The sequence below is a fragment of the Sus scrofa genome, chromosome 14 (genome assembly GCF_000003025.6).
Source record: "Sus scrofa isolate TJ Tabasco breed Duroc chromosome 14, Sscrofa11.1, whole genome shotgun sequence".
NCBI classification, from domain to species: domain Eukaryota; kingdom Metazoa; phylum Chordata; class Mammalia; order Artiodactyla; family Suidae; genus Sus; species Sus scrofa.
The window spans coordinates 12,868,517-12,881,394 of record NC_010456.5 but is presented as its reverse complement, the minus strand read 5'-3'; the positions used below and the strand labels follow the sequence as shown (position 1 = coordinate 12,881,394).

General features: G+C 39.2%; 1 protein-coding gene across 7 annotated transcripts in view; it reads right to left on the bottom strand.

Annotated features, from left to right (window-relative positions):
• HMBOX1 (homeobox containing 1) overlaps positions 1 to 12,878 on the bottom strand; it is a 202,472-nt gene that overhangs the window by 13,684 nt on the left and 175,910 nt on the right. Inside the window, exons 7-10 of one of the 7 annotated variants that reach the window (XM_005670463.3) lie at positions 4,793 to 4,875; positions 3,098 to 3,193; positions 1,873 to 1,967; positions 1,528 to 1,632 (exon numbers count right to left, since the gene is read on the bottom strand). In XM_005670463.3, the coding sequence (XP_005670520.1) occupies positions 1,537 to 1,632; positions 1,873 to 1,967; positions 3,098 to 3,193; positions 4,793 to 4,875 (370 nt within the window). In that variant the 3' untranslated portion in view covers positions 1,528 to 1,536. The remainder of the gene's footprint in view (positions 1 to 1,527; positions 1,633 to 1,872; positions 1,968 to 3,097; positions 3,194 to 4,792; positions 4,876 to 12,878) is intronic. The other 6 variants (XM_005670458.3, XM_005670459.3, XM_005670460.3 and 3 more) reach the window with 6 other exon arrangements.

Sequence of the window (12,878 nt, the reverse complement as noted above, 5' to 3'; positions counted from 1 at the left end):
GATCAGTCTATGTTTGAAATACAGCACTAGTTACTGAAGGCCAAACTAGTGAGCTATTAAATTCCAGATTGGTACTTGTATTACAAAAAGATTATTAGAATTCATGTCCTCTCTCTACTCAACTGAGAAAACGAGACAAAACTATGGACACCAACATCTTAGGGATAAAAATGCATTTTTGTAAAAAAACAAAACCCCCAAACTCTCAATTACATCAGGACAAAAGTGCGACTGGCAGAAATGGCTAGGGGAGAATACGTGTGGCAGTCTCCTGCTGTAAGGCAGCTGCACAAGGGAAGCACAGGCGTCTTACTTGGAGGGAGTGTGAAGCTTGCCTTCCGCATCACCCGAGGTGTTAAACAATAAACCTGTGAAGGAAACTGGCACTGAGGCTGGTGTTACAAATAAGGGTAAGGTTCTCACCTGTCGCATCTTCAGGGGAACTCTGCATCAAAATGCTTTGGAAAGGGTAAGTCCCTTTGGGGGGAGAAAAGCATGGGATGTGCTGCCCTTAGGGCATCTGGAAAAAAAGATGGAAATGATCCATCTACACTGGAAGATTGAAACATAACAGGAATGCTTCCACTTAGAAAGACTCAGAATGTTCTCTTGAATGAAATGTGGAGCTCTGATTTGGAGTCCTCAAGGGGCAAAAGAACCCTTGGGAAGTGCACTGTTTCATGCTTATTCTCTCAAGCTGGTTTTAGAGTTTAAATAGCGATCAGCACAGAACTGCAGGTATGCTGACAGGTCTGCGCTCAAGCTGGTAAATGGGGGACCTAAAACAGTCTGCAGAAGAAAGAACACAGTGGACTCGATTTAAGAGCTGACTGAGGGACAAGGCAAAGGTGTATACACCACAAGAAAGAACAAATGTTTTTCCACTGGTGTCCAGGAGAAGAGACCATATGTTCTCTTCATACTCCAAATGGAATGAATTCTTTTTTCTTTTTATGGCCGCATTTGTGGCATATGGAAGCTCCCAGGCTAGGGGTTGAATTGGAGCCGCATCTGCGACCTACACCGCAGCCTGTGGCAATGCCAGATCCTTAACCCACTGAGTGAGGCCAGGGACTGAGCCTGCATCTTCAAGGACATCATGTTGGGTTCTTAACCTGCTGAGCCACAATGGGAACTCCTGGAATGAATTTTAAATCCTATAAAAAACTTAATGAAATTTGTCAACAGATATGTGTGTGTGTTCGGGGGGGGGGGGAATTTCCCACATTGTTAGTTACTGAATTATTCCATCCAGTGGCTACAATTAAATATATTTTCCCCCCCAAAATGAAGAATAAGTCAGGGTGAGGTGAGCAGACATGCATCTATGAGAGGGTGTGTGTATCAATGTGCCAGAGACTCTGGAAGAACCACTATCTCGGCAGGAGGGTTCCCACGGCAACAGGGCCGAAGTGGGCGGGCCCTTCCACTGTGTGCTGCGTCGGTGTTCAGGCAGGGTCCCAGCTGCCCGGAGCCCCTAGAACTTCTCAGACATTGAGTGTGTGTGTGCTGAATGGTGGAACTTGCTTGTTTGGGTCAGATCCTCCTCTCTTCTTCTACCTTCTCTGCTTCTCTGCCTCCCTCTGAACTTCTTCCCTCCTCCTCCTCCCCATTGCGTACTTGCCAAGTATCCTGTTGTATGACAATAAATCCATGTGGGTGAAGAACGATTTCTCACAAATTCAACAGGACAACTGAATCTTACCACATTCCTTTCAAATTACATGAAAATCTAACTAGATACATGAGCAGAGTGGAGGGACATTAGATTGTCTCCCCTCCCCCACCCCGTACAAAACATACCCACAGAATGGAGTTGTCATACTGTCCCACCCACTCTGTATCCACACGAACCTCCACTCAGCTGCTCACCTGCTCTGAGTAGTCATTTCCGTCGACGTCATCACTGTTGGAATGGCCTCCTGGACTCTGTACATCTATCCCATGACTCTCCAGGATTGCTGCTTCTTCGAAAAAAGCAAATAGATCCCTAAATTATCTGTTACATTATCACAATGGCCTAAACACTGAATGAATCTGTAGTGACGAAATTCCAAAGTAATTAAACAAGAACTTAGGAGTTCCTGTTGTGGCTCAGCAGTTACAAACACAACTTGTATCCATGAGGATGCAGGTTCAATCCCTGGCCCTGTTCAGTGGGTTAAAGATCCGGCGTTGCCTTGGGCTGCAGTGTAGGTGGCAGAGGCGGCTAGGAGCTGGTGTTGCTGTGGCTGTGATGTAGGCTGGCAGCCACAGCTCCGACTTGACCCCTAGCCTGGGGACCTTCATATGCCCTGGGTGTGGCCCTAAATAAATAAATAAACGAAAACCTAGATTCCTCTGTTTTGTTTCTTTTAACTTGCAGAGGAATGGAATTCAATGGCACAGAGGTCAGGGGAGGAACATGACTGCCATCCTGGAGCCCCTGCTGCCATGTGTGTACATTTGAGATGCTGACTGTTAGGTGCTTCATAAATACTTACCAACTAGTTACACAGCTCTCCTGTCTTGGGGTTCTATAAAGCATTTGAGAATTGTAATGATGAAGAGGAATTAAGTTTACAACGAAATACAATTTTAGAAGCTCAAAACCAATCCTCAACCCCAATCTCATCAATTCATGTCTCTTAAATGCTTTCTTAAAAAAAAAAAAAATCCACTGCCTTTTATTAGGTTTCCTGTATATTCCTAAGATTCTTTGCTTCCAGTTCTATTCATCTGATGTTTCTTAACATCCAGGTCACAGCTTGGTCATAACGAAGATACTCAGGTGTCACATTCCCTCTCTCAAGCCCTTATAATAATTTTTAATATGCACCACAGGTGCCACAGATCAGAGACCACATCTAATTCTAGATTTTAGCACATTAAGAAAAATGAATTTTGGAAATAAAAATACCATTCTTATTATAATACAAATAGTATAATTAATATTAACTTTGCATCATTAAAAATGCAATAGAAAAAAACATAAGAGCAATTCTTATTAGGCTTAAAGAGTAGGATCATTTAGACCTGCAGTTCCAAACGGAAGTCAACCTTAGACACACTGTTCACAAGTGCCTCAAAAGGGATAGCAGCCTCTCTGATACATTACCGATATTGGCTCTCCTCTTGATCTCCTTCCGTCTGTTAGCAAACCAATTATATACTTTCAGGGAGGTAACTCGTTCCAGATCTGACAGTTTTTTGCCTGTGAATGCATGCAATAAAATTTGGATAATCTGCATCTGAGACTAGTTTTAAGGGATAATACTTTTCTTTTTTAAAATGTTCTTTCGATTGCATTTATTGCCAGAATAACAGATATAGAAGTGATTTTTTTAGCATGACTTAGTACTATTACATACTCAATTACTGAATGAATAAACATAGAGACACACAAATAGCAACTAACAACACAAAATGCTTCAACTCAGAAAGCCACACAAATTAAGAAATTCCAATATTAAATACTATACTATATGAAAGAATTCCACAAAGTCAGTCTGCTAGGGTTCAAAGGTCACATGATGGTGTATGAAGGCTTCATTTCATCAGCATCATTCTAGATGAGTATGTTATTCTTTATCAAGTTTCCAGATAGCTAAACTTTATGCTTACATCTTTAAGGCCCTATATTTTACTAGTTTCCTGCTGTCTTAAGACAGAGAATACTATCCATGTTCTCCACAGACTAAGGTCTCTAAGACCATCTGTTACTATAACGATGCTGGAATACATAGCACAGTTCAAATTGAGTTTTTAAATTTATTATCTTTGCTGTCAAATGTGATGCTTATGGAAGCACCATGCTTGCCAACATGGGGTCCACCTGTACCTTTCCCTCCTCCCTTGTCTTTTTCAGATTTAGGTTTTAATCCACAGAGGGTAGGGAAACCAGAAAACAGCTGAGGCCCTTGATAGCAGAGGCTGAAGTATTTTCCAGGAAGTTTGAGTTCCAGCAGAGCTTTAGGGCTGGGACTTTGGCTGTGTAAATATAAGCGTACAGATGTCCTGTAGCTGAGTTTGTATGTTCTAGATTGTAAGAAGTCTGGCTTTTTACTAAGGGAGAATAAATAATTTAATTATTGTCACTTTTGTATATATAGTCTTTAAGCTAATCAAATTAACTGGCCAAGTGGAGATCAGTTGGATCACCTAAACTGAAAATGGTTTCTGGTTAAAAAACCCCATAAAATTTGGGAAGAGCATTTTGACACATGGAAGAGAAGATCTATGAATGATAAAGGGGCTCTGCTGACTCCTACAGGAACAAAAGGACTTCAGAATGGAATTACCCTATGTTTTTCCCAACTAAGGAGAAGTCATCCCAAGGTAGGAAGGAGAAAGAAGCCAACTCCAAAAGGAATTCTTTCTTCAAACAGGAATACAGAATTATATAATTTTCAACAGATGTAAAGACCAACAAAAAAACCCTCTCTTAATATTTCATTAACGAACTTTGCTTAAGTATTCCAAACTTTAAAAATATTTTGAAACTTATACATTTATGCCATATTTTTGGAAAAACAAATCTATAGAGTCTTCAAAAGAAAAAAAAAAAAAGTTCAAGGTTGCATATCTTAAGCAAGGACACTCCCTAGAAACTTTCCTGCATGAACTTTTGATCTGGAGCATGATCGCCTCCTGAGAAGTGCTGTTTGAACAGGACGGGGCAGTGACCATCCACAGGAGGATGGCAGGAATGGAGCCCAGAGCCCCCAGCTGGCATTAGGAAGAGCCATAGGTCCTAAATGATGATCTGAGCCAAAAGCTCCACCAAAGAGCAAAGCAGCACTTGCCCCCTTACCTGGCTTCTGTATAACTGCATTGCAAGCATTTGCAATTTCTTCTCTCTTTGCTTCATCTGGATATTGATTCTCATTGAAGTAACTGCAGAGGCAACCAATTAGGACACAAAGTTTATACTTTTAAAAACAAGCTCTCCTTAAAACAGCAGCCCACTGAAAAAGATGTTCTTCTTTAGGAGGTAACATCAGAGTGCCTAGTCCAGGCTGTCCAACGGAATTTTCTGTGAGGGTGGAAATGGTCTGTTCTTTACTGTCCAAAGGGTTGCCACTGTTCACATGTGGCTGGTAAACAAAAGAGATTAATGTGACTGAGGAAGTGAATTTTTAATTTGACTTAATTTTAGTCAATTTAATTTAAGTGGCTACATATGACTAGTGGCTACTATATTGGATAGTATATAGGTCCAGCCACTGCTATGCCTCATTAAAAGATGTCTTTGATATAAAAATTACTTGTGTTATGGATGGCTGGTTGAAATCACAGAATTCTCTAACAGAGGCACTGGTAACAACAGGACTCTTTTTGGGTGTCATATTGTTTGCAGCAGCAAAAACTGGAAATTGCCCAATTGTCCATCAGTAGGAGAATGGCAGAATAAATTATGGGACATCTATATTTATACATAGCTATTTAAAAATGACTAGAAAAAAATAAGCGCTCTACCCACTGGCCTGGAAAGATGATTATGACGTAGTCCTAAGTGAAAAAAACAATCTATAGAATAATGTGCATGTAAAAGCACTGTAAAGAAATTTGAGGGAGCTCCCTTGGTGACTCAGTAGGTTAGGAACCCAACTAGTATCCATGAGGATGCAGGTTTGATCCCTGGCCTTGCTCAGTGGGTCAAGGATCCAATGTTGCCATGAGCTGTGGCTCCAATTGGACCTTGAGCCTGGCAACTTCTATATGCTGCACATGTGGCCCTAAAAAGAAAAAAAAAAGAAATCTGAAAAATTCCCATCTATGTTTACTTAAATTTGCATGGATTAAAGCTCAAAGAGGACACATCAAGCTCAAGTACCTTATTGTGGGACATGGGGAATTCATGACAGGAAATTTAAACACTTCTTTATTTTTGCCTTTTTCCATGTGTTAAAAATTATATATTACTTCTGCACAATAATATTGAAATCTACTATGTTTATTGAACTGTCCTTAGTATTATCAGACCTGTGAGGCTATATGTGGGAACATAATGCTCATTGGTACTAAATTTTCCTGTCATCTGAATTTTAAAAAAGAAAAAGAATTTTTGTGCTTTGAACCTGGAGAGAAACCAGGAAATGATTCCTTGTCAAATTCTAGTACCTCTCATTTTTTCAGGAGCTTTCCTTCCCCTAGAGTGCTGCTTTCCCATTCCCTCAGAGTTTGCACTGGTGGAAACTGTTTAACTGGGAACAGATGCTGAAGGCCCCTAACCCTTCCTGTGAGAGCCCCCAAACCCACTTCCGCACCATCACTCCTCTCAGCTGCAGCCCTCTCCATGAACAGCATCCTTCACTGTGGTCTCAACATAATATGTACCATCACCAATTGCCTTTCCTTTCCTGAAACACAAGAGCTAGAACTATATCATCAAGTCTTTGTCAGCTACCACCTGCCACAATGGTCTCCTGCTTCTATTCCAAGATTTAAGCATCTCTTCCCACATGATTTTCTGCTAATATTTTTAGGGCTTCCATGTCCATATCGAGAATTTTTTCCAAGTCACTGCTCCATTTTGACATTCCCATGGACCTTTATCTTTACCTGACTTTGGCTATTTATTGGGGTACAGACACCCTGGATTAGTTTCAGTTAACCAGCAGCATCGGCATTACCTGGGAGCTTGTTAGGAAGGCAGAATCTCAGACTCCATCTCATAATAAATCAGAATCTGAATTTTAACAAGATCTCCAGGTGATCTGAATGCATATTAATGTTTCAGAAGCACTGGATTAGCTCACTCATTTAAAATTCAACAACAAGGACAATAAAACCAGATATTAAGATATACCTAATGCTTGCACTATGGTTAAAGAAGAGAATTAGATAGTTTCTGACCTCAAGGAGTTTATAATCTACTGGGGAGACATATAAATTAATGCACCTGTGATAAAATTCCATAGGATGTCTGAACAGAGTAGTGTAGGAGCAGAGACGAAGGTGTGCTTAGTAATACTGATGACTTAGAGGAAGTGCCACCTGAGTTAGACAGGAGTTCATGAGGATAGACAGGAGTTTGCAAGGCAGAGAAGAGCAGAAAGAACATTTTATGGAAGGGAAATAGCTTGTGCAAAGGCAACGGGTAGATAAAAGCCTTGAGGATTCTGGGAATAGAGAAGACTTCAGTGTGGTTAGAATATGAGGTCATAAGAAGAAATAAGGAGATACTAGTCTGGGAGAATAGGATGGGGCCAGTTTGTGATGAGCCCTGCCTATTCTATAAGGAGTAAAGATTTGTTTCTGCTGAGCCATGACAGGAAATCTTCAACTTCAAACTTGAGTCATTACTTATTCATCCCTGTGTCATCGGAGAGGAAGATGTATTCTCTTCAAGTTCTACTTTTCCACTTGTGTCTCTGATCTCATCACCCTGCTCCTCTTTCATTTTCTCAACTCCCTCCTTTCCTTCTTGCACACCCCATCTCTCCCATGTGCCCATGCAATTACTCTATTTCACTGATTTTGAGGCACATTTCCTCATTACTATAATCTCTAAAATCAGGATATATCTTTTAATTGGTGGTGTCTTAAAATTAACTGGCAGTCTCCTCTGTACACTCGCCAACCCCGTACAGAAAATAAAGGAGCATCATATAATCAAAGCCTTTTTAGATATGATGGAAGATGGTAGATGTTAAGAGCTAGAGGTCTATTTCAGCAGCAGCTCAATGGCTATTACACTTCATCGTAGTAACTCTTTTTCCAAGTTGCTGCAAAGCCTGTGACTGACACTCTATGCCCTCTTATGTCTGATTAAATTCCTAATGCACATCTATAGTCATGCCACTATTCTGTTCAAAAATGTGTATAGATTTATTATAGAGGTGTTCAGAGTTATCTCCCAAACTACTTTTGCATCTTTATCTGCTGCTACTCTCATAAATGCATGCTACAGCCTGGGAAAATGGAATAACCCTGTAAAGCCCCTGCATCTCTGTGCCTTTCTCATGCCGGTATATCTGCTTTTTGCCTCTGCGCCCCCCCCCCCCCCCTCCCCAACTCATCTTGTCTGTCTTTTGCGATATAGCTCAGTATCACCTTTTGGCCAAAGATAAATAATTTCCTCACCCCATGAGACCCCCAGCACTTCATCTTTTCCTTTCTTATACCCTTTTCATCCTGAATTGTAGTTATCACTCTATCCCCTCTTTCTCCTACTACACTGAGAGCCACCTGAGAGGAGGATGCAAGTCTGACTCATCCTTATAGGTACTCAACAACAACGGACAGAGTCACCACTAGCCTAGTGGAGGGGGCTCCAAAAGAAATGAGTATCACTGTAAATGAACTGTTGACCATCAGGGGTATAAAGTTATTGCAACAGGGTCTTGAAGGGTACATACTAAACTACTGCCAATGATAATTATCTCTTTGGAGCGAAAATGCTTGAGGGTGAGTGGAAGACAAGGAAATACTGGCGGTAATTAAGATCGATTTTCACATTCTGCTTTATACACTCCTCTGTTTCTCTGAAATGAACATATGCTAGTTTTATACATTTTTAATAAAAGAACTTTGGGAAAACATTAAAATAATTAAGAGCTAGTTTACTGATTAATGTAAATTCATAAACTATGTTTGGAAAGTGTATCAGGATCAGCTAGAAAATATTAGGATTGTGACTGCCATTCTAGTGACTAACAGAATAAAACTATAGTATTTTTGGAAGCTAAATAAGAATTTATAGTTATTTGTGGCACATATGATTAATGAATTAAAAGTTTTAAAATCTTATTTAATAGATATTTTTTAGGATCTAGTTATATATATAAAAAAGAAAGAGTAAAACTAAATCAGTAACTTCTTCCAAATCAAAGGCTAAAGAATATAATTCATTAACTATAGTTTTAAATCTCTAAGCTTGGCAATGAATCCTTTCTACTCTGCTAAAAACCTGTTGATTTTGGGAGTTCCCGTCGTGGCGCAGTGGTTAACGAATCCAACTAGGAACCATGAGGTTGCGGGTTCGGTCCCTGCCCTTGCTCAGTGGGTTAAGGATCTGGCGTTGCCGTGAGTCGTGGTGTAGGTCGCAGACGCGGCTCGGATCCCGCGTTGCTGTGGCTCTGGCGTAAGCCAGTGGCTACAGCTCCGATTCGACCCCTAGCCTGGGAACCTCCATATGCCGCGGGAGTGGCCCAAAGAAATAGCAAAAAGACAAAAACAAAAAAACCTGTTGATTTTATAATTAAGAAATGTAGGCCTATTTTAAATGGCAGTTTTCATTAAAATGTACTACTACAGCTACAGGTATATACACTGGACTATGACACTACTTTCATCTTTTTTGTCTGTAATGTTTTAATGTTTAAAAATATTAATTAAATATAGATAACATAATCTAAACAGATAAAATGATATATTTAAATTTAAAATGTAAGAGTTCAACATTTTTTGCAAAAACATTACAAAGTTCTTAAAGCTTTCTTCTTGGTGGTGGTGGGGGTGAGCAGATACACAATACTGATGTAAAGTGGAAGAGTTTAGAGGAAAGACAAAGGTAGGCTAGGAAATAAAATCTTCAACAAATATGAATTACATGAGTATGAGTATGTACTAGAAGAATAGATTTAAGTTCAAAATATGGGCTCTAATTTTAATAATATATAGTTCAGCTGAGGATGTCAAATAAGAAAAAGTTAAACAGGAATTCCCGTCATGGCTCAGTTGTTAACGAATCCATTAACCATGAAGTGGTGGGTTCGATCCCTGGCCTTGCTCAGTGGGCTAAGGATCCAGCGTTGCTGTGAGCTGTGGTGTAGGTGACAGACACAGCTCGGATCCCATGTTGCTGTGGCTCTGGTGTAGGCTGGCAGCTACAGCTCCAATTATACTTCTAGCCTGGGAATCTCCATATGCCGTGCAAGTGGCCCTAGAAGAGGCAAAAAGACAAAAAAAAAAAAAAAAAAAAAAAAAAGTTAAACAATAGAAGTCCAAAAAGGTCAAGTCAGTAAAATTGTGACAAACTAGAATACTTCTAGCTGCTGATTAAGCATATAAACGACATGTTAAATTCAGGTCAGAGTGATCTCTCTATAGACCATGCTGATTTGGGAAGGTTCAGTGACTTGGACAGGCTTCTGAGGGATGCAGAGCCCCAGGCACTGGACAAGAAAGGTCAAAGATACAAAAGCGTAAAAAAACCTAAGATGTGCTTGGAAAACAGAAGGCAACTAGTAATGCAATTGGGCTGGACTATAGGGATTATATATATACAGTTTGCCTGAAACAGCACTATTATCTTGGATTATTAACAAATCCCCCTTTCACTCTCACAAGTACATAAATGATACGTTTACATAACTTTAAATGATAAAGCATCCCATTTAGACAATAAATTATATGGTCACCCTAGGACCACAGCACATTACTGCCTTACCTGAATTTAACGTTAACTAAAATCCCTTTGTCTTTTTCACATATGCTCCATGAAAGAGGACATAGCAATTGTCAGAAAAAAAGGAAGCATATCAAAGAAGACAATAGCTACAGTTTCTATCCAGTTCCTTACAAGAGGAGCAATGTAAGACCAAAGAATCTGCTTGGTATGTAACCCTGACATTAAAAGATGGTTGAAAAAATGTATATATGAAGGAATAGACTAATGAAAAGAAGGAAACAAAGGAGAAAACAAAAAATAGTGGTTTCAGTTAAGGCTTTTAGTGAAACCAAGAATACCTCTTTCAGGAAATAGTACACTCTCTTCTCTAGGAACATTCCAGGGGTTTACAATAAGATATAGCTGAATAAAATTACATTTGTACAGTGTTTAGTTTTGAACTATACATAACCAAGAGATTATCAATGAAGTTGGGAAATAGGTCTAATTACTTTGATTTTTAGACATAATTAATTAATTGTTCATTTAGTCACCCCAAAATGTTGACTGAGTCCTAGATCATACTAGGCAACTGGCAAAATGGCAGCAAAGGTGAACCCTCCAAAGCCTCCCAATGTAATCACAGGGAAAGTATGTATATCCATACATACACTGTAAAATGGACGTATTAGTAGTAGGAATGTAGTATATGGGAGCAGAGAGGAATCTACATTTCTGCAGGCTTCTTGAACACAAAGCACAGAGGGTGAAAAAAGTGAAATAAAGTGAGGCAGAAGTAACATGTAAAAGAAAAGGAGTCACAAAAAAGCTTAAAATGTTCTGAGAATGGGAAGAAATTCAGTGTGGATGAAATATATTGTACATGAGATGGGGTGACTGGGAACCAAACTAAAGAAAAATACCGGGTCTAGATTTTAAAAAAGTATGATAGAGTTTGCAGTTAACTTTTTTAGGCAACTGAGAGCAAAGGTTTTTAAGCAAGGATATTATATGACCAAACTTACTGTAGGGCAGTATCTCTGGTGGTACTAGAGTCAAAAGCCAGTTAGATAGCTATGGTAACAGATGAGGAGAGGATCTAAAGTAGATTGTGGCATGGAAATAGAGAGGAAAGATGAGATTCAAGAGACATTTCAAAATGGTAATAAAAATTCAAATGGTAATAAAAATTGCTGGGTTTAGGCACCCCCCCCCATAGTCTTACACACTGTTTATTATTTACCTGCAAGCATTTTAACCTTAAATTATGTCAAAGGAATACATATTTCTACTGTTACCAGGTAGATGAATTACAGGAGAACTTGGTTCTAAGACTCTAAAAAGGACCTCTTTCTGAACTGAAACTCTGTAGTTTAAAACATACTTCTGTCCTATATAAGAATGTTTACAGCCATGGACATTTTATAAGACAAAAAAGGGAAAGAGATATAAAAAGAAATATACAGGTAGTAATATAAAATAAATCCTAATGGCACCACACTTTTATAGACGAAAGACACTGTCAGCTGAGTGATCAGTGGATATCTTCACAGAAAGAAACAAAATGATCATTTTGCAAGACAATAACAGCCAAGAATTACAATGAAAAGTGGCAAAATAATTTACATGAGATGAAAACCCTAAGTTAGTAACAAATGGAAATGTCCTTGAAGCACTTTCATTTCAGTAACACAGAAGTCTATAAAAATTTCTCCTGTGTGTCTTGGTGAGCATATAGAAAAGATATAAACTGGCCCTCTGAGCAAGAATAATGCTATGCAAATGAACTTTGCATGTATGTGCCTTTAAGTGAACTATCCCTCCTAAAGACCTTACCATATTAGTAATTCAAAATAAGGTTTCAGATTGTCGGACACTGCCCACTATCTATAATCCGGTGTGCATTTCTTTATCACTAAGTAAAATTACTGGGTGAAGAGCAGGAAAGAGAACAACATTAAATTGAAATACTTTGGAACCTAAATGTCTTGTCTCTTCTTTGAGAACATCCATGTGTTAAATAATCTTAAGCAACAAACAGAATAAGTAAAATTTTTATTTTGTTTTGTTTTGTTTTCTGCTCTTATGGCTGCACCTGTGGCATGTGCAACTTCCTGGGCCAGGGATCGAACTCACACCATAGTAATGACCTGAGTCACAGTAGTGACAACAACTGATCCTTAACCCACTGAGTCACCAGGGAACTCCTGATTTGTTTTTAACAGCAGAGTGAAGGCAGAGATGAAAGAAATGAGAAGACTTCTAAATACTGCAGCTATCTTTTGTTAATCCATAAAGTCCTAAGGAACACCCTCAGTTTACTTACAGACCAGGACAGTGATATTCTATATTTTATCCAAAGATCTCAAAGCCTCTCTGATACTAATCAGACCTTAAAATACCCCTGAGAAACAATCAGGGCACAGAGAGAAATAAGAGGGACAGAGCTAGAAACCAGCCATGCATACAACTCTTCATCACTTACTGTGGACTTCGGGATAATAAGTGACCTTGAAAGACTGATCAACCTCCTCATTTGAGAAACAGGGACAAAACAAGTTTA